The following is a 16,255-nucleotide window of genomic DNA, read 5'->3' on the forward strand; positions in this document are numbered from 1 at the left end:
TCACGCATTCAACAATAGTTTACTGGCAAAGACTCTAAGGATAGTGTTAACTGAACTGTAGTATAATAATAAATCTGTAAAGCATATCTTTCTTTTCACAATTTAAAATATAACTATATCATCTGTGTTTTCTACTTTTCATACTGCTAATATCATACTATAGTCATCATATATTGTAAAGTTGTATACATATATATACCTATGCTTTACCCCTAGAACTCTGTATGTCATGATTTGACCCCTCATGACAGGGTTGTGCGGCCCATAGGAGGGACTTAATCTGGTCGGCCCTCTAGATAAGTCAATATACTCTACACTACCTCAGTTCGGCTAAACTGCATCCACTCCTAGGCTCAGGACTGGCTGCTACCTCGTCAAACCGGCCCCCTCCACCTAGTGAATTGGGGAGCTACATACTCTCCGAGCACGATCGATGGTACCCACATACTATCTGAGATATGTGGTTGCACTCTATCTGTATATAGTAATGGTACCGTGCTCTGTATTCTTTATCTGTATCTGTGTGTATTTTTTCCTCAAGGATCTGATACTATATATATATATATATATATATATATATATATATATATATATATATATACTCTTTTACTGTTTTCATTATGTTTCCAAAATTACTATAACGCTATCTTTATGTACTATAAATACTGTAATCTCTGTATACTGTATCTGTAGCATCTTGATGCTATCTCTGTATATCTGTCTGTATTCTCTGTCTATATACTCTGTATGTTATGGTAATAGGAAACATGACATATTGTAAACACTATATATACTGTTTTGTATAAAGCTGTAATATATACACTGATCTGAGTAAAACTGTATACAGATATGCATACATATCTTTCTGAATAATCTTTGTAAATATATAACTATATCTATATATTCTGTATAACTTCATATACTGGAAAAACTATATAAACTGTATATACTGTCTATATCTGTGTATTCTGTATAGTATGATACACTGTAAAAACTATATACGTTCTTCATCACATAAATTATCCACTTAGGCCATACAAGCGTTTAAAACTCATATTCTGTAAAATTAGATAATAAGCTGGTATACACATATGTGAAAAATTTTTGTTAACATTATAACAATTCCTAGTATAGCATATTTCCCTTACCTTAACTCTAAAAAAGCCCATACTAAATTCTTGCCCTATACCCGTAGAGTTCTCCACTCAACACCCTAAAAATTAATTCCCCCAGAACAAAACATTAGTATTTTCTTACCTATAACATTTCTTATAACTACGAGAAAGGCATAATCTGAATAAAATGTCTTACCCTGAATTTGAGATGATTTTCAAACCGACCTCCCCCACGATCAGCTCCGGCAAACTTGCAGAGAACTTCGTCAAGAGCATCGTGGCGGCCTCAGATCTTTAATCCGGCGAGAAACAAGGCCGAAAATTCGGGTTTTGGCAAATTGTAGCCCTGGGTTCGTCAACGAGACACGTCATCTCTTCAACGAGTCTTTAAGGAATTTCGTCGACAAAGTTGACTGCCTCCTTCTGTTACTGTTTCCATTTCTCTCCCTTTTATTATTTAAATATCATTATTTTTTGGGTCGTTACAATGCAATAGAAGAGGCTTCTTGGGAGTTTAAGGAGCAAATTAGAAAGAAATACCCTCAATTGTTCCAAGAAGATTAGATGTAACTAGGAAATGTAAGTAAATATGTAGTATTTCTTTTTCAGGTACATGTAATACTTTAGTTAGTAAGTAGTATTTTAGTTTTCGGGGAAATTTTCTTTTGTGTATGTAATCTCCCGAGACTCAAAATGTCATCAGGGTATTCCTCCGCAAATAAATGAGGGTAAGTAATAAAATAAGTAGACCATTTTGCCTTTATGATTACGCGTCAAAACTGCGTAATTGGGCATCTTAACCCGGGTTTTACGGTTTATATTTTTAATTAAATGTCTAAAATTGTCCAATATTTTAATAAAGTACCAAAATCATTATTCTTGAACTTTATTGCACTATTTATGAAGTTTTGGTAATTTTTTGTCGTAGGAAAAATCTCGAAAATCAAAACCGATACCTGTTTGTATTTCATACATAACTTTTTCGTCCGAGCTCCGATCGAGACAATTCAAATTTCTCGAGAAAGAGAAAAGGATTATCTACAACTTTCATGTTTTGAATTTTATGAGAAATAGGCTCCAGAAGAGTCATATTTGCAATGAATAGAGAATGAAAAAAATGAAAAAATATAACAATTCGGGTTGGGTCAAGTTGCCGAGTCAAACCCAATTGGGTCGGGTTAGCTCCAGCGGGTCATAGGGTTCCTTCCCCCCTATCCTATTTAACCCTTCTTTTCCCCTGTTCTGAGGTGTGCCTCCGGCACCCCACTCTCTCCCTCAAGTTCTCTTTTTTTTTTTCCCCTTTTTCTTTTCTATGTTCTCTTTGTTTCTTCTTTTCATCTGCTCTCTTCCTTTTTTTTTTCTTCTTCTCATTCTCTCTTCCTAATTCTTTCTCCCTTACCTTGCCTTCTCTCCCACTCTTAATCTCCCTCTCCGTATGCAACCTCTAGCACAGCCCCAAACAGCAGCACAAGCAGCCGCCTTTAGCAGAGTCACGAACCACAGCAATAGCTTGCAGCAACTCCTCTGCACAGCAACTCCTCTGCTCCTCTGCCTCACCTTTGCTACAGCCACGAACCAGCCAAGCCTCCAGCCAAGAGCCTTGCTGCACCCGAGCCACTCCACAGACAGCCGTGGCAGTCCATCATCACACCAGCAGCCAATCCACAACACAGTAGCCCAACTCCAGCTCTCTCTCTCTCTCTCTCTCTCTCTCTCTCTCTCTCTCTCTCTCTCTCTAACTTTTATTTATTTTTGTTTAGTCTTTAAATACTGAATAAAGTTTAGTTTTTTTTAAATGTTCTTTGAAATTTCCTTTTAAGTTGGACATTGTCAAGTGTTTAATTCTTGTTGAAATTATTTATTTGTTTATCTAATTAGTGAGAGTTTTAATTTAGTCTTTTTAATTAAGTTTGATTTGATTTCTAGTGTTTTCATTATTTTTTTTGTTATCGTTTATGTATTAAATTTTTGTTTGTTTCGTGTTTAAATTGTGATTGTGGTTTGAGTTATTGTTTTGGTTAAAGATCTAATTTTTAGTATGTGTGTGTTAAACCTGATTAAGTTTCCATTGCGTATTTTAATTCCATGTTTAAAGTTTCCATTTTTAGTTAGTGTGCTTCAGTGTTTCCTTAAGTAGATTAGGATTTCCATATATTTTTTATTTAATGCATGTTAGTTTAGAGTTTTAAATTCGCATGTTATTTAATTTGTCAAAAGTAAAATTGAAACAACCTTGAAAATCCTGAATCTGAACTGAGTTCAGTACATTTTTACTTTCGATTGGTCGAACGTAAAATCTGAGATTAAACGCATTCCCTGAGGAGACGATCTAACCCTTGGGCTTAATATTACACGACGTAACTCCTATACTTGGGATAGCTTCCGAGCTGCTTATTTTTCGAGTGAGTCACTTTAAGGGATGATAAGTTATATGAATAGTAAATTTTGAGGAATAAATTTTATAAGGAGGGGAGAATGTAATGATCCAAAGAATAATGATATTTAAATAATAGAGAAAGGGGTAAATGGGAACATAAAAAGGTAGCAATAGACTTCAACGTTCGTCGACGATGTGGTGTTTTAGGCTCATTGACGAGGGTACGCTTCGCCGACAAGAAAATACTAAGAGGGCGTTTTTGGTAAATTTGAATTTCGTCGACGAGGGAGAGAGAGTTCATCGATGAGAAGCCTTCTTGACCTCATCAACGAGGTGACGTGACTCGTCAACGAAGCCCATAGTATAAAAGCCTAAAACTTGAATTTTTACGTAGAAAATCAAAAACATTTCCTCTCTCTCTTCTCTTTTCGATCCCGACCCCATTTCTCGCCAGATCGACGATCTAAGGCCACCATGACGCTCCTAGGGAAGTTCTCTCCAAGTCTACCGGAGCAGATCGTTGGTGGGACAGAGTTGGAATTCATCCCTGGGTTAAGGTGAGACTTTTTATGCAAAATTTGGTCTTTCCGTACTTTTAGGAAAGGTTATTCACAGAGAAATATTGAAATTTAGTTCTGAGAGTTATTGTTTTCAGGAAGTTGAATGGGGAACCCTGCGAGTGCAGGATCGGTATATTTAGGGGGTTTCTTTTCAGTATTAGGTAAGGGAATGAACTAAAGCAATTATTTTTCATGCAAATTATTATTATTTATCAGTAACTTAATTTTCAGGAAAGCATGTATTATGTTTGTATATTATGAAGAGAATGCATATTTGGGAAAATACTGCTATTATGGTGAAATGTATATATATGTATGAAATGCCAGAAATTATGATTTTAGAATATAATGTATGGTTTTATACAGTAATGTGTGGCATGAATATTATTTTATGTGGGAAGTATTATGATATAACAATTTTATGAATAAAGTATGTTTTGAGGAATTGTGAAATAATGTTGTACATTATGGTTTCAAAATACATGATAAATGAATTATTTATTCAGAATAATATGTATGAAATGTTCGGCGCAAGGCCATGATTGATAACCAGCGCAAAACTGTGTATTATGTATGATTTCGGCGCAAGACCGTATTTATGAATATTCGGCGCAAGGCCACAGATATGAAAGAAACTTGCGCAAGGCCATATGTAACACCCTCAAAATCAATACCATTTTTTTTTATTATATAAATATATACAATGAACATTTCTACGCAGCGGAAACATAAATCATATAACCATTATACATAAACTGTACAATACCAGAATTCTGAATATACAGCCCATACATAATGCCATTCCAGTATCATCTATCCCAAAACATACACAATTCTGTCAAAAACTCACCCTATAACCAGATTGATCTGAGCTACACTCTATTCGTGAGCTTGATCTGCTTGTCTAACTGGCTCACCTGAAAAATGTTAAAGCAATGGAGTGAGTCGACACTCAGTAAGTGGAAATATGCTATTACTAGTGTGTGACAACTAAGTTCAGGATACTTTTAAAATAAGGACTGAACTGTAATGCAGTAAATCATCTACAAATCATATCTTTCAAGTATATCTCTCTTTCTCTATTTAAAACATACTGTATCATCTGTTTTCTACTTTTCATACTGATAACATATCATACTATACTCATCATATACTGTAATACTGTATACATACATATAACTATGTTGTATCCCTGGGACTCTGTACATCATGATTTGACCCCTCATGACAGGGTTGTGCGGCCCGTAGGCGGGATTTTATCTGGTCAGCCCTCCAGATAAATCAATATACTCTACACTACCTCAGTTAGGCCAAACTGCATCCTCTCCTAGGCGCAAGACTGGCTGCTACCTTGTCTAACTAGTCCCCTCTACCCAGCGTACTGGGGAGCTGCATCCTCTCCGAGCACGGATAAACGGTACCCACACACTATCTGAGATGTGTAGTTGCACTCTATCTAAATATAGCAACGGTACCGTGCTCTGTAAACTGTATCTGTCTGTAGTTTTTCCACAGGGATCTGATACTATATACATATATACATATATATTCTTTTACTGTTTTCTTCATCATGTTTCCAAAATTACCATAACTCAATCTTTTGGAGTTGTAATACTGTAATCTTTATATACTATATCCGTGGCATCTTGATGCTACCTCTATATATCTATCTGTGTACTTTGTACATTTACTCTATCTTTATACTCTGTATGTTATGGTAATAGGAAATATGGAATACTATAACTCTGTATTATTGCTCTGTATAAAGCTGTAATATAGAATACTGATCTGAGTATCTGTATACATGTATATGTATATATATATATATGTATATATCTGTTTCATGAAACTATTCTTATAAAAGTTGTATATGTATGTCCATTTCTCTGTGAATATAATTCTACATCTGTATATTCTGTGTAAACCCACTTACTGGAAAAGTTATAATAATTGTATATACTGTTATTAACTATGTACTTAGTATAGCATGATACATCACAAAACTATATAAATTCTTTATCTCATGAAAATCTACTCAAGCCACACAAGCATTTAATTCATATTCTGTATAAACTAAATAATAAAATGATATGAATATCTCTGAAAACTTTATAAAAATTCCTAACATAACATATTTCCCTTACTTTAACTTTGAAAAGCCCCTATATAATGCTGGCTCTATACCCGCAGGATTCCTAATTCAACATCCTGAAAACACAATATCCTAGAACAAAATATTAGTATTTTTCCACCTACATCATTTCCTATAACTATCATAAGGCCAAAATTTGGATAAAAGACCTTACCCTGAATTTGGGATGAAATTCAACCTTGTTTTCCTGACGATCCGCTCCGGCAAACTTGTAGAGAACTCCGCCAGGAGCGTCGTAGTAGTTTCGGATCGTCGATCCGGCCACTGGTGGGACCGGAATCGAAGAGAGAAGGGAGAGGATTCGTAGAGAGAGAGAGAGAGAGGAGAGAGAGTGAGGCGTTGATAAATGGATAAAAATCCCGATTTTCAAATATTTATACTGCCAGATTCGTCGACGAGACACATCACCTCGTCGACGAGTCTTTCATTAAATTCATCGACGAGTCCCTGTATTCATCGATGAAATTCAGAGCAGCACATATCCGACTCTCGGTATTTTCTCATTGATGAATTTCCTTATGAACTCGTCAACGAATTCCTTAGCAATTCCTTGAAATTATTTTTATTATTATTATCTCCAAAATGTGATGTCGTCAACGAACGCAGAGCGTTTGTCGACGAAATCTACTGCCCCTTTTGTTCTTGTTTCCATTTCCTCTCTCTTTAACATTTAAATATCAATATTTTCTAGGTCATTACACCATATGTATGTATGTTATTTCAGAATATACTATCAATCTATTTATGTTAGACAAGTATATTATCATGTATTATTTATTATTAGAACCCGGATGATAGTTCAGTTCAGTTTTTAGAGCACGGTACCGTTGCTATACAGATCAGATTACTATGTTCAGACTTGTGCTAACCGCCCCACAAGGGGGTGGGAGATGGATAGTCGATGTGACTTTCAGTATAGAGTTGTAGACGTCCACCCGGCAGTCCAGACCAGGGTGTGGCAGAACTATCATACTTATTGACATTTTTGACTCAACAGTGGTCGGCCAGCCATTGTGGGGTCCCGCCTTCGGGTTGCACAACCCATCATGGGGGGTAATACATGACATCAGTTAGCTATTCATTCTGAGTAAATTTCAGTATTATCAGATATATTAGATATTTCATCAGTATGAACTATTAGAAATTATGAAAGTATATGATTATTCAGTATGTTATGATGAATGTTTTCCAGCATATGAAATGTACTGTATATGTATGATAGTACCAAATATTCATGTTGTCACACAACTGTATTTAGTTTATTTTCCCTTACTGAGAGGTGTTTCACCCCCAATATTAAATAATTTTCAGGAAACACAGAAAGACCAGCAGATCAAGGCCGCCATTGAGATAGTATGTTATTACCCTGCTAGGAGGGTAAGTTTTGATCTAGGAACACGAGATTTGCATTATGGGTTCCTAGATATGTATATATGTATTTTATATAAACACAGATATTTGGGAATGTAGTTGACTCTGGTATTTGTATTTTATGGTTGTATGAATGTCGATTTATATTTACTGCTCCTTAGGTTTCCGCTGTAAATGTCAGATGTGTCTCCGTTACCCCACGAGTTCGGGTTAACTTTATTTTTAAATATGTTTTATTATATGATAAGATAAGCAGGTTGTTACAGTCGGTCTATTTTTACCAGACTTGGGATTGGCAGTTCAGTTATGTGAGGGGAAGGTACACCTTCTACACACCCATTCAACAAACGATACCTAATTAATTATAAATTATTGAAGTTAATGACCTTTAATTAACTCATTTTAAAATAAACAAACAGATAAATAAATGAATAAATAAACAAAATTAACAGGAAGTTAAAAATCTCACTATGATTTAAGAATGTCTAATAAGACCTCCAAAGAGAGGATCTTATTAAATAAACCCTCCTGAGTTATGGTTGGCTATTGGCTTTAAAAAAAAAAAAAAAAAGGTGAGGCCTGAAAATACCTCATTGTCCTTTTTAAATCATAGGGACACATACAAGTAAGAATGAGGAAAATTGTCAATTTTTAAGTAAAAGAATATTTAAAAACATCCCCATATTTTTCAAAATTTGTATAGAAAATTTCTGAATTTTTTCAACATTTTTATAATTTACTTTTTTTCATTTTTTTTCCCGAAAAATATTTGTTTCTATTTTTCTGACTTTCAAAATATTTTTCTAATTTTCCCAAATTTCTCTGATTTTTTTTTTCATATTTTCTTCAAATTTTTAGGATTTATTATTATTTATTTGCAATTATGAAGCTAATTATTAATGAAATAAAAAAATAATTAAATAAAATAAAAAAATAGTTCACGAAACAGATCGATTCGACCGGTTTGAATTAGGTCAATCAGTTCAGGAAGTGGGGGCCACGTGTCAACCTAGAGTGATGACACGTGGCGGATTTTACTTTATTTTTATTTTCTGTAGCAAGCTGACGTCAACATGGCATCACTTGGTTCTTTTCCATTTTTAATTTTCTACAAGAGGTTGATGTCAGCATGAGGTCACCTTGTAACGTGGCAGCCTCTAATTGGCTTGATATAAGTGAGATGGATTGTTGACATGGCAGCAATCCAACCATCTAAAGAAACACAGAACGGATGGTCCAGATTGTCCCACGTCGCCCACAAAATACTTGGACCGAAATGTGTCACGTGTCACCCTATGGTGGTGACACATGTCCTACTAACTCCTCATATGAATTTAATTTTTTTTCTCTCTCCTTTTCTTTTCTTCCACATATTTTCTCTCTCCTCCCTCCTTCTCTCCATGTTCTCTCTCTCTCTCTCTCTTCTGCTTCTTTCTTCTTCTTCCTTCTAGTCCCTTGTCTTATCTTTCTCCTATTACATTCTCTCTCTCTCTCTCTCTCTCTCTCTCTCTCTCTCTTGTTCTACAAAGATATCTATCTTCCCTCTGCATTTTGTTCTCTAATTTTCCTTGTTATTTGTTTGTAGGTTAATTTTTAAAGGATTAGAGATCCTCGAATTGCTCAAATCCTCACATATGAGTTCCCCACCCCCCAATCTTTTTTATTTTATTTATTTTTGCAAGATTTCATCATATTTGATGGATTTGTGTTTGGATTTGAGATTTGGTTTCGCACTAGGTCTGGGGTGAGTGAACTCACCAAGCTGTATTGACCCACCAAGTTAGGTTAACCCATTGAGTTGGGGCTCTGGTTGACTCGGGGTGAGTTAACCCACTAGGTTGAGACATGGGCTTAGTCCATTGTTTGGCCTAGGTTTTAATGGGCCACGAGTGTTTTGGGTCTTGGATTGAATGAATGAATGGGTCTCGACCGACTATTGGGACGAGCCCAATGGGTTCTAGGCTTGTTTTAAAAACTGGGATTAGGCTAGCTTTGGGCTTTATTTTAAAACTGGTTTTGGGTTGTTTTAAAAATGGGCTTTGGATTGTTTTTTAAAAATGGGTTTGAAGCCTAACATTTTAAAAACTGTGAGTTAAAAATTTGGCCTTGGGCTGGTTATTTTTATTTTTATTTTTTTTTTAAAAGTGGGTTTAAAAAAAGTGGACCTGTGGTTTTATTTAAAGAAAACAATAGACTAAGGGGCTTGGATTTTTTGTTTTAACAATGGGGCCTGGGTTTTATTATTATTATTTTAAATAAAACAATGGGTTAAAAAAAAAAAAAAGCGCTCAGGGCCTTTTATTTTAAAATGAGCAGTGAGCTAGTATTGGGCTGAAGCCCAAATGGGCTCTGGGATTTAAAAATGAGCAGTGGGTTGGTCAATGGGTTAATGAGTCAATGGACCCAGCACTTGGGGAGTATGGGTCAACGGGTCGGATCTAGACCCATGAGATCCAATTGATTTTAGAGTGCTTTTGTTTCTATTTTTGTATGAATATTGAATAAATAATAAAGACTAATTGAGAATAATTAAAAATACCTACCTGCTGTCTTCCACTTCTTCAATCTTTAAACATAATGTGGATGACTGTTTTAATTATATGTTTCTGAATATCAGATTTTTTTTGAAAATAAACTTTTTTTGCTTGAGAATTTTTTTGCTATGAATTACTTACTATTGCTATTGTTGTTACTCACTGAATATGAATCTCTACTACTTCTAACTACCTATGGCTCTTGCTTTAATACTACTATTATAGTTACTCTCTATTCCTGCATTTGTTGTTACTCTCTTCATCTCCTCTAAATAACTAATCATCTATTAGCACTAATCTCTCACCTGCCCATTTAATTTTAACCAATTTCTTTTGTGCAAGTGCCAGCACTGTTCTTGGGAGAACCTAGATTCCTATCTCCACCCCCCCCCCCCTTTTTTTTTGCATTTATTTTATTGCTATATATTTGGTGACAGGGCTAGCGCCTCATGTTCTTTGAGATCAAAAATTAAAAATTGCATTAGCTATGAGCAGGGCCAGTGCGCATGCCGTCTGAGATCACCAAAAATAAATTGCAGTCGTTAGCTTCAATTAACAGTTTAATTAATAATTATGCTAACTCCTACTTTAAACTCATATTTAAATTTCTTCTATTCAATAAAAATAACATAACACTATTTTTTGATTAACAATAATCTTATTTTTAATGTATATATATAATATTTGAATATCGTATTAATTTATGTTAGAGTAATATTGTTAATTAAATAAATACTTTTAATTTTAAAATATTAATTTAAATTAATAGATGATTCTTCTTTTTTATTTTAAAATTAAATTATATTTAGTCAATAATTAATATATTATAAAACATAATAAAATAGTATATAATTATCACTTAATATATTTTTTTAAAATTACAAAATAACAACTAAATTCACCGTATCTAAAATGTTTCTTAAAATTCACTTTAAATAGTTTTCAAAAAATAAATTCTAAAAAAATATTTTATGTAAGAAGCATTTGTTACAATACAAGTCAAACACCATATATCTATAATAGTAATTATTTAAAAAAATAAATGTTGTAAGTATTTTCCTCATTTCTTCAAAAACCCGCCAAGACGCAGCAGGGGTAGCATGTATCTATATATATATATGAGTTTAGGACCAGCGCATCATGTTCTTTGAGGTCATCAATAGAAAAAATTGCATTAGCTATGATCAGGGCCAGTACGCGTCTGAGATCACCCAATAGAGTTATGTTACACACACACACACACACACAGACAGAGGGAGCCCATCTTTATGAAGGGGAAAAGGTTTTTCATTTGCTCAATGTCATCGTATTCTCATTACTAGTGCAAGGCTGTCAGAATCCCATTTTCAAGGGCCTGAATTAAAGTCTCAATGTAATTATACCTTTCTTGTTTTCAACTATAAAAATAAATTAAAGTAAATTGTCACATTATTATTTTTTAAAAAATTTATTAATCGATTCGATATATTTTTTTCAATTTTTGTTTATGGGCTGTAAAAGAATAAATTATGATAGCGTGTTCATCGATATTTCTAATATTTTTTATTGTAGTCTTTTAACTATTTTTGAAAAAATTAAATTAAAATTGAGAATTTGTTCAATTAAAATTTAATTTATTTTAATTTTAAAAATATTTACCAATTGCTGGTTTGCATTTTCTTGTTTTTGTTTATAATTTTTTATTTTTTATTTCATAATTTTGATAATAATACCAAATGCTCCTTAAATATATATATATATATATATATTCTTTTAATACATCGGAGGTTGGGCTCAAACTCAACTGGTGGAAGCTATACAATCAAATAGGCAGTAATTCATCCAGCCCCAACTAGTCTAACTTTTAGTAATAGAAGGAAACACTTATCTTTCCCAACTTATCATCTAAATTCAGATTCAAAGATATAAAATTCCTTTAAAAAATCTTAAATTTAAATTTATCTAAATTTAAAGTGTATATAATATAAAAATATATTATATTTTATCTAAACTCACCTGAATTTAAATTCAATTCTGAAAATTTATACTCCCAACCCAGTGTACATATCAAATGAGTATATGCCAGATAGAGTGCTCTTGATGAACAAAATTGTCACAACTACGAAGTAACAGTGGATTCATCGATCCATATGTTTAATTAGGTGAAGCTTTAATTAAATCCAGTAGCCTAGCTAGCTAGGCAGCAGGTTAGCGGTCAATACAGATCCGGCCTGTGGATGCCCTGTTCATTCATGCCTTTAACCGAAACACCAAGAAAAAAAGCTGTGCGCAGGCACGATTTAAGATGAATCAATCAAAACATACATACATAAATTTTTCCCAAACCTTTCCCTAATGCAATTGTTGTCATATTCTGTCATGCTTTAATTAATTTTCAGTACTTGTGTATATATTTATTAGCATACGATATATTTCTTCACTCAACCCTTGTTTTATTACCCCCCTCCACTTCTTATGTTCTTTTGGAATGGATGAAGATTGGAGAAGATAGCCAGCAGTTACCCGGCATGCATGTGCACACGTCCGAATGCATATTTTACATGTTTTTTTTTAAAAAAACATGCATGTGTGTATATATATCTGAATATATCAATAAATCTAAGCCATCATTAGGTGAAACTCAGGGAAATCAAGCTCGCCATCTCCATTAACATCAAAGGCTCGAATCATTGCCGCGCACTCGTCGTAGGACTTGTCGTCCCCCAGCCGGTGCAGCATCCTCTGCAGGCCCTTGGGGGTTATGCACACCGACCCCTTCGCCACGAACATCTCGAACGCCTTCCTCAAGTCATCATCCTCCTCCTCCTCTCCTCCTCCTTCCCTCCTCATCAGTCTCGCGAAATCTTCGAAGTCCAGCAGCCCGTCCCCGTCGGCATCCAAATCGTCGATCACGTTTTGAGCCTCTTCGTGCGACATGTACTCCCCTATCGACCCGAAGTAGGTTCTGAGCTCTAGCGCCGATATCTTCCCGTCGCCGTCTCTGTCGAAATGACGAAAAACGTCCTTCAGCTCCTCCTCTTTCGACGATGATGACCCGCGCTTCGGTGTAAGGACGGGCGATGCCGGGGAGGAGGGAGAGCTCGAGGACGAGGAAGAGCCTGATGATCGCAGGCGGTGGATGGATTTAGTGCTCTTGTCGGAGAGCCACTTGTAGGGTTTGCGAACGATGCCAGGTGCCATTGTTGGATTTAGAAAATTGTCGTAGGAGTGAAAAGCACGTAACGTGGTTTATACAGAGTGAAGGAGATGTTGAATAATTGCAGTCTGATGTATATATACAGAGGGATCGGTGGGTATGGGGAAGGCTTTGGAATAAAGGAGAGGGAGTGAGGGAGTTGCAGTGAAGATGCATGGAAAGGCATTGCAAACTTTTGTGTTTGGTAGGAAATTGCATGGCAGCTTCCGCCCCAGATTTGATGGTCACACGCTTTGACTCTTCAGAGATTTTTTTTTCTCTGAGGCGTCTTGGGGTGACGACCGTGACGTGCTGTTATTTTTGGTTTGGGAATAGTGCCATGATATTTTCCGTATATAGGTGGGATCTTTACTCTTCTCCGGCATTAGGTTTGACCGGGAAGGAAAGGGAAAGGGGAATTATAAGAGGAACCGGCCCCTCCACGTATAGCTGCGCTGGCCTTTCAATTTTTGACACGTTGCATGTGAAGTCCACGTCTCCTCAAAACGGCGTTAACGTTGTTGGATGTTTGTGTGAAAAAAAATTAAAACAAAATGTTTAGAAAAGGAAACTTCCCGCACCTTCTGGTTCTTTGCTGCTCTCACGCGTCTCCCCTCTTCCTCTGTTCTTCGCCTCAGTCCAGAACATCCGCTGCGATGCCCCGCCGCCAGCCATCACGGCCGAGAAGAGGATGAAAAAATTGGATGTCATCCGTCCCGCCGCCAACCACCATCACCGATTTGATGCAGCGGCACCATCCCGCCGCCGACCACCATGGCCGGGAAGCACGGTGCGATCTCCTTCCTCACGTCTTTTCGGGTTAGTTCAGATATTTGTTTGTAGTTCTAACCTTAATCATCTGCAACGTCTTCTGGGATTCAAAGTGGCTACCTTCCAACTTCACTCAATATGCAAGTGGAGCCCTGGGGATTTCGAAGTTTATAAAGAAGGGCTAGATGTTTCAGATGTTTACTCTGCATAAGACCACATTTTGGGTGTATGCATCTAAACTCTTTAACTGTTGAGGTGCTGCAGTGAGTTTTATTGTGGGTCTTCCGCGCATATGATTTTGTCCTTTTAGTGTTTTTGAGCTACTGCACTTATTTTTGCCCTAGTTTGTGGTGGTAAAATTTTTGTAACAGAACGACTGGTGTTCAAAATGTCTTGTTGAGTATCATAGGAATTCTCCATTCCTTTTTTTTTTTTTTTTAAAGCTGTTTGGTAGAAAATTTTGGTAATCCTCTTATCACAATTGGGAATTTGTCATGAAATTTGTATGAAACTTCTTTAATTTTTCATGAGGGTAAAAATTTAATCCCAGATTTGTTATTGGCTCACTATAAGCAGGCTTGGAGGGCCATTATGACTATGCTTTTCTATAATTGCGGTCTTCTAAACATGGATTCTGCAATGCACTGCCTGTTGTTCCTCTTATTACAGCACAATGCAGCAGTTAGTTTAGTTTTGTTTGTTGCTCTTTTTCTGGTCTTTCTGGTTTTCTGTTTCTTCTCTTTACTTCTGTTTTCTTTCCTTTTTCATCTTCTTCCTCTGGCTATATATATATGCAGAGGCTTCAGTATGTAATGCAGTAGAGGAAAATAATAGAAAAATTTTTCTTTCTCTTGTTCGAGTTTTATCTACCACACTTTGTTTCATGGAATCAGAGCAAGAAAGAAAAGAAAGCTGCCTAGGATCACTGCCATGTCTACTTCCTCTATTTCAATGAATAATACAAATGAAGAAAACAATCTATACCACTTACAAAGTGGTGATTCACCAGGTACAATGTTAGTTTCAAATGTCCTGGGAAAAATTATCATACATGGAATAGATCCATGATGATGGCTTTGAAGGCAAAGAATAAGATTGGTTTTGTGAATGAAACAATTGTTCGTCCTGCTTCAACAGATGCTTCAAATGCTTTGTGGGAAAGATGCAATGGATTATCGACTCAGTGTCAAGAGAAATTGAGGCCAGCATCATTTGGCCCCACACTATCAAGGATATGTGGCAAGATCTCAAGAATAGGTTCACACAAGGAAATGAGCCAAGAATTTTTCCACTTCAAAAGGATTTATCAATGTTAGTTCAAGAAAATATGTCAGTAAGAGATTACTATACAAAATTTAAGTCTTTATGGGATGATTTGGCGAATTACAATCAGATTCCCACTTGTTCTTGTGGAGTACTAAGAACAGCCATTCAAGAATTCTCTAAATATCGAGATAAACAGCGTGTCATTCAATTCTTGATGAGATTGAATGAAGGGTTTTCTCATATTAGAAGGCAGATTCTGATGATGGAATGTATCGACCTGCTACTTATATAATATATTTTTTTCATCAATATACATATAATATAAATATCATTTGTCTGATATACTACTGATAATACCTCAGGCTCAAAGAAGCACCGAGGAAACCCTGTACATATCTAAGCAGCGGTATATAAAAACTGGGGACTACTATATACAGTACCTGAGAACTATAATATTTAGAAGTATATTTACAACACAAAATACTCAATGACAATATCAAAAACTTGAGACCTACCCCAACTCACTATCACTGTAAAAACACCTACCCTCTCAGCAAGGGCAGCACCAAAACAACCTCTACCCGCGAGCCTGATCTGCTCGTCTAGTTGGATCTCCTGAAAAATAATAAGTAACTGGAATGCAAAAACGCTCAATAAGTGGAAATATACTATCACTAGTGTGTGGCAGTTGAGTTATACATTTAATAAACTAAAATAACACTGATACTATAAAATGAATAAGCTGATATACTGTACAAAACACATGTAATGTAGTTTAAAATATAACTGTGTACTGAGCTTACTATCTATACATATTGCTAATATAATAATATGACTACTGCTGTGTAATATATTTGTACATAGGAACTTCTATTATACCCTGGGATCTGTATGTCATGATAAATCCCCTCATGACAGGGTTGTGCGGCCCGTA

The 16,255-nt window shown here is 35.5% G+C and overlaps 1 protein-coding gene across 1 annotated transcript; it reads right to left on the bottom strand.

Annotated features, from left to right (window-relative positions):
- Window positions 1-12,637: 12,637 nt before the first annotated feature.
- On the bottom strand, window positions 12,638-15,646 carry LOC131159978 (probable calcium-binding protein CML41). The gene has a single exon (XM_058115240.1). It carries the CDS (start codon window positions 13,287-13,289, stop codon window positions 12,708-12,710), a length of 582 nt encoding a protein of 193 aa, XP_057971223.1. The 5' UTR covers window positions 13,290-15,646; the 3' UTR covers window positions 12,638-12,707.
- Between the last annotated feature and the right edge of the window lie 609 nt (window positions 15,647-16,255).

The sequence above is a fragment of the Malania oleifera genome, chromosome 1 (genome assembly GCF_029873635.1).
Source record: "Malania oleifera isolate guangnan ecotype guangnan chromosome 1, ASM2987363v1, whole genome shotgun sequence".
NCBI classification, from domain to species: Eukaryota; Viridiplantae; Streptophyta; class Magnoliopsida; order Santalales; family Ximeniaceae; genus Malania; species Malania oleifera.

Excerpts from the sequence above, each read along its gene's own strand:
- LOC131159978 (XM_058115240.1), bottom strand. The coding sequence starts at position 13,289 with ATGGCACCTGGCATCGTTCGCAAACCCTACAAGTGGCTCTCCGACAAG.